Here is an 11,461-nt window from a genome sequence, read left to right as displayed (position 1 = left end):
CACACACACACACACACACACACACACACACACACACACACAGCCATCTATCCCATGCTGTTCTGAGTTAAATAGTGTAACTAAATTTGCAAGGCAATTTCTAATTTAACACTATCTTTGTTATGGTAATTATAATATAAAAATCTCCCGTTGTGCCGCTGCAGAGGTTTGATGAAGCGCTTTTTCCTCTTGAGCATCTGAGCAAGTGTGTGAATTTTTCAAAAGGTATTTTGAGGATGTAGGTTGCGGGGGTTGAGTGTTGCAAGGTTGACAGGGTTTTAATTCTTTTCCTTCCTACCAGTGATTTTGTTATCTTCAGTCTAATTTGGTTAGGAAATCAGCCAAGAGGTGTATCAAAATGAAGCCTAAACATACGTGAGGTTACAATACCTGCACAGTTGCAGCATGTGTGGCTTTATGAATAAAGTTTGTTGTGAAAAGATGTCTTCAGAGTTGTGACTTGCCGCTCCTTCTGAATGACGTTTCCTTTGACTTTTGAATTCTGTTTGAAGTGGAGGCAATTGGTTTTTTTTGTAGGAGCTTAAAGGGGGACTTATTGGATGTTAGAAACTTAATAGACTCCCTGGTGACTTGAGCATTCCATATTCTCTATAAAGATTTCCTCTCTAACCGTCCAAGGATTTTTGTATGTTCGAAAGCCACTTGATGTGAGAACTCGGGCACTGATGTTTTCTTTATTACGTAGCGTTTCTTCTCTATCACCAAACAGCATATATAGGCAGCTAACCTGAGATGCAGCCCATTAGTATTTCATGTCCTGACAGAACAGAGCTCAAAAGTGGTGTCTCTTAGAAACAACATCCTAGAATTGGGAACAGAGTAAAACATTTTAGCATTATATATTTACACCGCCTACCCCTTCCTTTCTTCACTTTTCTGTACAGCTTTTCATGTTTAATATAAATGTTTGGCTTCGCAATCTCATACTTTGCGGGGTCGATTTCTTGTTTCTGTTTCTCCCACAGCCACGTGAACCATTTCACTGGGACTGTGTACCAGAGTGTTTTGCTGTCTCAGAAGCAGCCTCTCAAAGCTATAAGCATGGATGAGTCTGTTCAGCCCAACACTTCTCCTGCACAGTGGCCAGGTAAATCAATCAAAACAAACTTTTCACACCGAAGCATATTTTGGTTGTTTTCAGTAAACAAGAACAGTAAACAAGTCTTTACCAGCTCACCCTTCCTGTTTGTGACACACTGCAATAAATCTTGTTATCGGTATGCTGTTTTATTTCTGCGTCCCACCAACATGTCATATGTTACACACATGGTTATGTTTTAATGCTTTTGTCTGAATAATTCACTTTAGCTACCTTCGCCACAGGTATAAAGTACAGATTAGTTGATCTGATTAGATTTTCAAGTACTTTCCTGCATTAATTTGCTTTTAAATGAGGAAAGATTGAGATTTTTTTAATTAATTAATTAATTTCGATAATGAAACTGCTTTTAAGCTACAAATCTGTGCAAATTAATTAGCTAATGGACTAAGAACACAGACTGTGAGCCTGAAAACTCAAGAACGAAACATTGCATAAATGTCTTAATATCACGGGTCTTCCATACATAGGGGATTTGATGGGATTGTGGTGTTTCCTACTGCACAAGTTTCTAAATTAGTAAGATAAAAACTTTTTCTAAACTTCTCTATGAACTCTTAATTATGAACACTATTAATATTGTGACCATGCATGGCACACAACATAAATATTGCCTTATATGAATATCATGAGAAGACATAAGACACAAGGCAATATTTAAGTTGTGGGCTATGCTATGATACGCTGTATTTATTTCCTTGTGTCACGGGAAGACAGAGTCAATGTTCCTTTTGTTAAAATGGCTCGATTTACTGAAGTGCACTGAATTGTTATGCACTGTAATATTTAAACTGATCAAAGAGTAAGGATTTTGGGTTAAACTACTAGGATCATTTTTTGACGTTTTTTTTCTTAAGCTGTGTTGCAGATAAGGTAAATGCGCACACACACACACACACACACACACTACATCTGCAGGAGCTGTTCAGCCATCAAAACCCATGTCATGAAGCTCCCAGCTCCCAGTTTTTGTTCTGATATTAATGGAGGAGGGGATTTGGAACCAGCGGAGCGTTGGCAACTTTCACACATAATGCACCTCAGCACTCAGCAGCCTCGCTCTGTAGCTTTACATGGTCTGCACTGGCAGAGTTGCTGTGGTTCCTAAACGCTTCCACTTTGCAGTCAGACAACTTTCTGTTGATTGTGAAATATTTAGGACGGCAAGAAATTTCATGGACTTGTTGCAACAGTGGCATCCTGTTACAGTACCACACTCAAATTCCCTGAGTTCTTACGAAAGACCCTTTTTCCTTTTCTTTCCTTCTTTTTTTTAACAAATGCATGGCTAGGTGCTTGATTTATTACATCTGTCCCAGTGAGACTAAAAACTAAAGACAAAGATTAAGAGGTGTGGCCTAATACATTTGTCCATGTACTGTATATGATGTCACCAGACTCATTTAAAACTTTAAATGTATTACTTACTTTTTAGTATACTTCTATTTTCCATGAAATGTTTCTTAAAATACAAAAAAGATTGCTGTCTGTGGGGCTCAATGTTTTACTCAACAATTAGCAAATGTAGTTTTTTAGTCTATATTCAGATTCTGCTGTCTAAATATCTGTTTTTCTTTTTTTCTCTTTTTTTCCCCCCGCTGTCCTTTACTCGTTCCTCTCACCAGGTATCGCCTCTCTGATTCGTCTGTTGAGCTCAGCAGGTGAGGAAAGCCAGCCAGGCTTAGCTGTGCTGCTGTGTGAGATCCTGACTGCTGTCTTCCTCAGTCTGTTTGTTCACGGCATGGCCACTCACTCCTGCAACGAGCTGTTTCGCATCATGGCACACCCACTCAACAGCAAGCTTTGGGTGACAGTGTTTGGAGGAGGCGCTCGAATCCCTGTCATCGAAAAACTCAGCAGTCCAACAAGGACGCCCCCACCAGGTGATTCATTTGGAGGATGTAGTTTCCTTTGTGACACTGGTGTGTTCTTCTGAAGGTGACCTTGTAACTATAAACCACTTTACTCCTGTTAAATTAATTGGACTGTTAGCGTAGTGATATCCACCAACTTATTTGTGTGGGTGTGGGTTGCCTTAGTGCTTGCTACTGTTTGGTAGACCTGATATAAAGTTACTGTAAATATTTGGAAAAAATCTAGGCGCTTTTTTATAATGAGCAAAAGGCACAATCAGAAGCATTTTAATGGCAGCTTGAAAGGGCGATTTAACACACTCTTAACTTTCTCTCAACACTCCAGCCTCACCAAGTGGCACAGACAGGAAGTCCAAACGATTCAGGCTTCTCTCATCACGTAGCGTATCCAAGGAAGAGTCTGGGATAGAGAGGGAGGGACCATTGAGTCCAAAGCACCATGTCCCTGTTGTGGAACAGGAAGCTCCCTCTATCTTTAAAGAACAGTTCGTCCCTCCAGAGCTCAGCATTTGGGATTACTTCATCGCAAAGGTAATCCAAATATTAGTAACAGTGGTTAAGAAGTGGTTTTAAAACATAAGCCTGCATATCTGCTCTCATTTCTGTTGGGATTTTGTTGCATCTTCAGCCTGTATAATGATAGAATGACTTTTTAATATAACTTCAATTTAACATCCTCTATAATACATTTAATTTTGTAAGTTGTCTCTTCTTTCCTTATACGGTTTTGTCGTTGATCTAAACAATTTTGTTTGTCTGTCTATTTTCTTGCATTCAAGCCTTCACTACCACCGTCAGAAAACAGAGTTGATTATGACTCCGAGGCGAGCCAGGGAAGCGAAGATGAAGACGACGACGACGACGATGAATATGATGATGTGTTTGATCCCAACTCACCGCAAAGGGAGCATTCAAACCACAATTCGTACAGGTATTGGCACAGCACTGAGTGCATATTTCTCCAGTCAGTGACTCATTTTTGAGCTGCCAAGATTTAACCTGAAGCTCTTTACAGCTGCTTGTCTTTTATTTGTTTGTGCTGCCTCTAAATTTTTCTCCACTCTATCTGAATAAACCTAAATGTAATTTTTTAAAGACTCTATTTCGGTTCTAAACTGGTTTCTTCTCCTTTTAAGTTGGTGTTTGATGCGGCTGGCCATGGTTCAGCTGGTGTTGGCCAATCTCAAGTCTTTCTACCTTACGGCAGGATATGATTTGTTAGGTAAACACTAAAATATACGCCAGCCCCTCGGATGTACATCCAGGATGTAAAGAAGCACTGTCCTATTTCTTACTGCTTGTCTCAGCTAGTCTTATTGTCTTCTTTTTAACCACAGACCTGCCTGTGGCCTCTCCTTTGTGTCATGCTGTGCTGAAGACGCTGCAGCGGTGGGAGCAGGTGCTGCAGAAAAGGCTGGAGATCTTCGGGGGCCCCCCTTCCAAGTATATCTCCACCCACCTCCATGATGAAATTGCCACACCTGGCCCCGCCCTCCTCAGGCACAAAACCCTGTTTGAAGCATCAAATACCCCTTTCAGGTATTGAATCAGATTATTATTATTATTTTTTTTTTAACTTTTTTTTTGTCTTGTGGTTTGTTTATTTATTCATTTTTTTTCTCTTGTGTATCCACAGAGGTCCTCAGTCAATGCTTTGCATTTTCCCCATGTTTATTTCCACAAACCTGTTTATGTCAGTACTTCTTCATATATTTGTTATTTATTTTGGCATGTAAGTGAGGTGGCAGTGATTCAGTTTGTGGCCTGGGGTAAAGTTTTCATCTACAGCAAAGTAAACACATCAGCAAAAAAAAACAAAAAACAATATTCCCTGCTTGTGCATGCAGCTTAAGAGGAAAGTGCCCAACTGTCCCTGAATTGTTTACATTCAAATTCAGGCTATGACTCACAATGAACAGCAAGTACACCTCTGTGTACTGCTGATGTATACTGCTAATTAAAACACTGTCTTTAACAGCGTCCACATGAGTGGAGAAAATTCCGATTGGCAGTTCTAATAAATTCATTTGCAGAGTTCTTAGTGGACTCATGACTTACACAATTTGCATACTGATGGAGAAAATGAAGAAATACATCGGTTAATTTGGTTTGGGGAAAATGCTAAATGAAAATTTGTATTAAAGGTATTATTAATAATATTTAAAAGTGAAAGTAAAACAAAAGAAAGGAAACGGCTAACCTAATAATCCATAAATAAATAAATGTGGATAATTAATGGATCCAAGTCATCCTCCCTGCCACTTAGTGGACATCCAGCTGCAACAGTTTTGCTAACATCTGCTTCAGAACAGCAGACAGACAGAAGGATAAAGACATATTAATTACTGTCTGTTATTTACTTTTTTCCTGTTTAACTGGCTACTGTAAGATAGTAAAATTACAAAAATTGGGATTTTACTAACTCAAATATCTCTTATCTTTAATAAATTGTGGGGTAAATAGAAAAATATTCAGTAAATTCAAACAAATCAGTTTTTCTCACTTTTTTAGACCACCATTTTATCCATGTGCAGACTGACCCCGTTGGATACCACAGTAACATAGTCCATGGATTTACTGTTCTTTGAACAACATCATTCGTGATTTGTGATGTTAAATGCACATTACTGTTGACGATGTTCCTTTCAGGTCCAGCCACCACTCGGCGCTGCCAGTCAAACGTTTATGGCACTTTTTGGTGAAGCAGGAAGAAGTGCAGGAGACCTTTATCAGAAATATATTCACCAAGAAACCGGGCACACATCAGGTATTTACATCCTATCCCCCTGCTGCATGATTGCGTTGCTGGCACATTGTAATCATAGTCACTGAATAACACATTAACTATTTTGATATGATAACAAAATGCATCATTCCCAAGCTAAACTGCATTATTATTGCTTTTACATCCTTGTTATACTGTTTTTGTTTTGCATGCCAGCCTTTTTTTTTTTTATTATTACTGCCTCCAGTTGCATTATTTTCATTCAAATAATTCCACCTTTTTTGATTAACAGCACAATAATTGAGTCTCTGTATGTGTTTGCATGGCTTGCCACTGGTGGTGGTTGCACTTGTGTGTGTGTGTGTCTGTGTGTCCACCCTGTGCTGCTTCCCCTGTCATTAAAGTCGGTTGAGGACCAGACTGACAATATGAAATGTTCAGGGATGGACGAGACAGGAAACAATCAGGTACTGTTTCTGATGAATTTTTGCTCATGATGTTGCAGTGGGATGGGTTGCTAAACAAACCTCAGTATCTGTTGCAATATTTAACCAACTGAAAAATCAAAAACTGAAGCTTTTGATTTTTTTTTGCTGAATGTGCATCAAGAACTACATTCAGCAAAAGCTTAAATGTAGTTCTTGATGCCTAAGATTGGTACATACGTCGACAGTGATGGATACTGAAAGACTGCGGGTGATCAGATGCCTTGCAGGTATAGCATGCTTGCAAGAAATGTAACATTCATGTCAGATGTTGTGTACATTTTTTACAAGTTTGACAAGTCGGCTTCAAAAAAATCCTCCCACATTTATTTGCTCTTTTTTTGTTTTGTTTTTAGGTTGGTTTTTTTTTGTGGGTTTTGTTTGTTTTTTTGTTTGTTTTTTTTATAAATAAGTGAAAATCACTGTTGCTTCAAGGCTGTTTAATTGGTCACAGAGTTTTATAGTTTATAAGGGACTTAAATATGAGTTTTACATATTGTCCCTATGACACAACTGCAAACGTAAAGCTTTGAAGCCTGCAGTACCTTGCCTTTTTGTTTTTCTTGTAGCATGTTTATTCAGACGTGCATAACAAAGTAGTATGTCTGAGTTGACAAGACCCCTCTTTATGCTTCAGTCACACTAAGGAAAAACGGTTGTTGGCAATCGGGTGCAGAGAACTTGCAGTCTCATTGCTTTTGAAATCGGTGTCAGTTTGCTCTGAGTTTGTGATAATACAGCAGTTGGAATAAATAGGTAAAGATCACAAGTCTCTTGATGTCACTTGCAAATTTTGTTATCTACAAAGAAATTGACATTAAACATTAAGTACTTACATTCAGAGTTCAGTCAAAACCTCATAGATTTGAAATTCAGAAACTTCTCTACAAATACTTACAAGCTGTGCTTTTCATAGTATAACCAAAATACAACCAGTAGAGTAGAAGTTGAGTCAAAAAGGCGTCATAAACAAGTTGTGCTCAACTGAGTCTGATTGACTACAATGTGTCTGCATTTAGAAGTTAAATGCCAGTTATTTGCAGCCGATCCAGGTTGGACCGCAGTTGTTTGGATGTAATCTGTACAATCAAAATTTTTGCTCAGTGTTCGGGGGTTATACACTGAACCTGTGGCATCTGTTGCATTCATTTACCAACAGCAAAAACATTTAATGGTTTCTAGTCGCAGGGAGGTAGCTGTCCTACTTTTACTCTAGTGTGGCTGAGCCATTATACATGTGACTGTATGAAATGTAAATACCATATGAAACGAGACCATACTGTTTAATGCGGATGTGCACATTTTACGTCTTGAACCTGTCACGCATTATCTTAAATGCTAAAACTGTGATCAGGACCAAATTACAGTACATGTATTTTTAGTGCCATGTACCCTGAATGCTCTTGTCAAGAGTGAGATATTAATCTTGCATTTAGCTGTCTAAATATTCATGTGAATGTGAACCATCAATTTTAAATTGCACTGTAAACTGATGCTTCATAGAGGTTTTCTAATCTTCTTGCTCTCACCATGCAAGCTCCCATATTATAGCTACTCCATTTGGCTCAGTGTTAATTAACCCAGTCTCTCTGAGGACAAACTATGAAGCTGAATAGCTTCTGATTAATGGGCCCAACACTGTCGCAGTGAATCTGTATCCTACAGGGATTATGTGCTCGGCAAAAATGGCAAACCACCATATTTAGATTTCTGCAAGTCAAGTTATATTTTATTCCATCCGACAGAAAATGACATGGTCTTTTCCTCTCGAACAAATGCGGTGAAGACGTTAATTCAATCTCATGCTTAGAGGATGCTTGGCTTTGGCATCAAAGTGTAACATCTCTGTACAATATCCCACAGGACCACAGTGGTACAGTGTGTACTTGTGCTTATTGCTGAAGGGTTTTTGTTCTCATGCTGTCTAATGACAGTAGCCCAGTTATGCTGGCTGCTGTATTTAACAGTGTGGCCTGATGCACTGAACATGGCCTTTCCTAACCCTAAGGGCAAGACAAACGAATACATAAACATAAAATACACAAATTGCATAGCAGAGAAAACTGTGAGTACGCTTACCTAGATTTATGAGCATCATCTACAGCAAATAATTTGATAGTTCACTTGTCAACCCTTCTCTTGTCGGGTCATTGGTCCTGTAGCATGAAAGGAAACTGAAATTATGGCGGATATTTGTCTGCGGGAAATGTTTCAGTTGTAATGATTGAATCCGTGTGTATGTGTGTATTTTCTGCTGTCTGCAGACTGAGTCAGATCAGGGCAGCCCTGGAGGAAAAGCACGCATCATCCACAAGGAATCTGACATCATCACAGCCTTTGCCATCAACAAGGTAACAATTTGCTGACACAGATGTCATCGAACAATACGAAGTACTATGAGAATAAAAGAATGCATTACTCAAGCATGCAGCCTGTATTGGTCAATTTAATTAAACATTTAATATAAGAAAATTGCCATTAAATTGATTTAGTAATCTCTCTCTTTAAGAGAGTGTTTGGAAGGATAACTAAATAAACACAAAGTTTCCTCAGTGCAAAAGTATTGGAATCATACTTTTATCTATTGGAAAACTGTAATACAAACAAAGTTAACACCTTAAATAAACTGTTAAGTTTATTTCAGCTTGTTAAGTGTGAGGTAACCTTTTGTGGGAGTTAGACATTTAATGTGATATACACCCCCAGGATAAGAATCTCGCCTCCAGAAATCTTCCTTAAGAATATTTGTTTCTCTAATCAATATTTTCATGTGTGCAGGGGGTCAAACATTGTTGTCGGTTACGAGGAAGAAAATCACGATTTACTCTTTTCACATTTTCACATCCATATCGGATGCTTTGTTTACATGCGATGGATACCTTGTTTTTCTGTACTATTATAAAAAGATGGCAACTATTTGAGTCGATTCCCCAGTTGCAAATAGATGTGTGGCACATGAGTTGCATTCGTCGGTGCAAACTAAATCAGACTGACGTGTTCGCGCTCTCAGGGCTGATTGTGCAAGCCTTTTTATCTTCTGTGTTTTTGTTCATTTTGTTCAATGGTTCGGACCTGGTGTTAGTGAATTCTTCTCAATATTCATCTCTGTTCACATTAGTCTACGTTAGTCTGAGCTGTGTGTTTATCCAGAGTGCTTTATTAGTACTGGCTTCTTCTAAAAAGCAAAAATGGAGAAGGGTGGTTTTAGTGTTGGTGAATCTCTACATTTCAGATTTGGCACATGCATCCAATCCAATTTTATTTACATTGGGACTCATATTTCCCATACCCCAATCCTCTCTGCGCTCACTTCTCTCTCTGTGTTTCTCCCAGGCCAATCGTAACTGTTTAGTCATGGCCTCCACACATGACATTCAGGAGTTGGATGTGTCATCCATCTTGGCTACTCAGATCTTGACATGGATCGATGATGACGAGGCTGAAGCCAAAGGGTAAGACAGCAGTCTGCTTTTTACATATATATATACAAACAGCCATGAGTTCATCCAGAGTGCCATCAACTGTTCAACCTCGTGCCAAAAGAGCAAAATGTAAGCGTTGGATAAAGACACTTTAGATTGTGTACATGCATCTGCACTGCCTCTCTCTGTATAGCACAGAGAGCATCTGTTTTTATATACAGAATTATAAATATTAGCTCACAAATCACGTTAGGCGTTAAGGTACTTTGCAGGTTTGTTGTTGAAACCTCTGTGCATATCAGTCCGGCTGTTGCAGGACTCATTGTTAGCTAATGATGGCTCTTTATGACTGGTTTGAACCAGCCAGGCACCTCGTCTCATCACATATATCACTTCTTCTTCTTTTTTTTTTTTCCTCTAAGTGTGGGTGGTGACGACTTCCTGGTGGTCCATACACGCGATGATTTTGCCGCCATCCACGGCACCACGCCATACACCCACAGTAACCCTGGCACTCCTATCAACGTACCGTGGCTAGGAGGCATGCAGACGGGCAGAGGTGCCGCCGTGGTAAGCTCCCAACCTGGATTTATACAATAAAACGGCCAAATCACAAGGAGTGCTGTATTTTTGTTGGGTTCTTTTGTTTGTTTTGTGTTTACATATAAATAACATAATTGTGACTTTTGTTGTATAATATTGGGCCAATTTCAAAAATGTGCTAGTGTTTTAAAAGTGTTACTTTTAACATTTGCATTTCACCAAAACCTGATAAAACAGTTGTGAAATTAAAGTTGGCTGAATGTTCATCGGATTATCTAAACAAATAGATTTTAGCAGATTTCTGTTGTCTTGATGTTTGGAAATGATCAGATGTAATATCAAGCACAGTTTTTCACAGTTTGGCTCCATGAGCTTTCATTCACTACGCAGTGATAATGGGTTTATAATACTCCCTGCTGCTTTTGTGTAATTAATTGATGTTGTCTGCACTTTTTGTACTCAAAGCAAAAATCCTCAAAGCATAGCTTAAATAAATAATTCATTTTTGTCTCTGTCTGTTTTGCCAAAAGCGTTGCGGCTGCTAACATTAGCTCCTCTGGCTTACTGAGGAACTGAGATGGTGTTGTGAGATGTACGAGTCAAACGTTTCTGCTGTTTTTGTGGAAAACTGTGCTGATTTCTACCGAGCGGAGAAGGTTTGCTTTAGCAGGAGGGAGATAATTTGGTTCTTGTGGTGTCATTGAGTCAAGTAGATGCGACTCATGTTTGTTATTTCAGCTAGTTAACTTATTGCTCCTGATATGCAGACTGGACAGTAAGAGCCACGTTGCATCGTAAGTATTTTACCAACCAGTCAGTTTGTTCAGTGTCAGAGTGGAGTATATTTTGAGATGAATGATAAATGGAATCCTCGATAGAAAATACATTGCCATTAATTTCAGCCTCTCTCAGCCAACAGTCATGTTGCATATTTTCACTCTGATATACTGAGGCTCAGTAGGTTTTTCCTCCTATCATTATAATAGAACAGCCTTGTATTTATTCTTTAACTTCAAAGCAGGGTTTATTATTAGCTAACAAATTGACACACGGGAACTCTAATACTTGTATCAGTTTGGTATCAGATGATGAAATACAGTAAATACTAGGATGGTCTCTGTTGACTAATGTGAACTATGTCTTCAGTCTTTGCTTAAATGAAGGATGTAGTTAATGTGATGTCACCCATTGGTTTTGGGCACCAGATCTGGTAACTTTTTCTTAGAGACAGAAGTGATTAGCTCTGTGTGAACGCTAGAGAATATTTAATTGTGTAAAAATATATACCAGAT

At 38.7% G+C, this 11,461-nt stretch overlaps 1 protein-coding gene across 5 annotated transcripts in view; it reads left to right on the top strand.

Annotated features, from left to right (window-relative positions):
- dmxl1 (Dmx like 1) overlaps positions 1-11,461 on the top strand; it is a 62,084-nt gene that overhangs the window by 41,704 nt on the left and 8,919 nt on the right. For 4 of the 5 annotated variants that reach the window (XM_013913062.1, XM_013913061.1, XM_013913063.1 and 1 more), the window contains exons 34-44: positions 987-1,108; positions 2,746-3,003; positions 3,320-3,525; positions 3,774-3,925; positions 4,131-4,216; positions 4,332-4,533; positions 5,644-5,761; positions 6,124-6,186; positions 8,469-8,555; positions 9,538-9,656; positions 10,049-10,196. In XM_013913062.1, the coding sequence (XP_013768516.1) occupies positions 987-1,108; positions 2,746-3,003; positions 3,320-3,525; positions 3,774-3,925; positions 4,131-4,216; positions 4,332-4,533; positions 5,644-5,761; positions 6,124-6,186; positions 8,469-8,555; positions 9,538-9,656; positions 10,049-10,196 (1,561 nt within the window). The remainder of the gene's footprint in view (positions 1-986; positions 1,109-2,745; positions 3,004-3,319; positions 3,526-3,773; positions 3,926-4,130; positions 4,217-4,331; positions 4,534-5,643; positions 5,762-6,123; positions 6,187-8,468; positions 8,556-9,537; positions 9,657-10,048; positions 10,197-11,461) is intronic. The other variant, XM_013913064.1, reaches the window with a different exon arrangement.

This window comes from Pundamilia nyererei, unplaced genomic scaffold (assembly GCF_000239375.1).
Source record: "Pundamilia nyererei isolate P.nyererei 1_Seehausen unplaced genomic scaffold, PunNye1.0 scaffold00113, whole genome shotgun sequence".
Lineage (NCBI taxonomy): Eukaryota > Metazoa > Chordata > Actinopteri > Cichliformes > Cichlidae > Pundamilia > Pundamilia nyererei.
The sequence above is the reverse complement of the archived record's forward strand: the minus strand, read 5'-3'. Positions and strand labels throughout refer to the sequence as shown.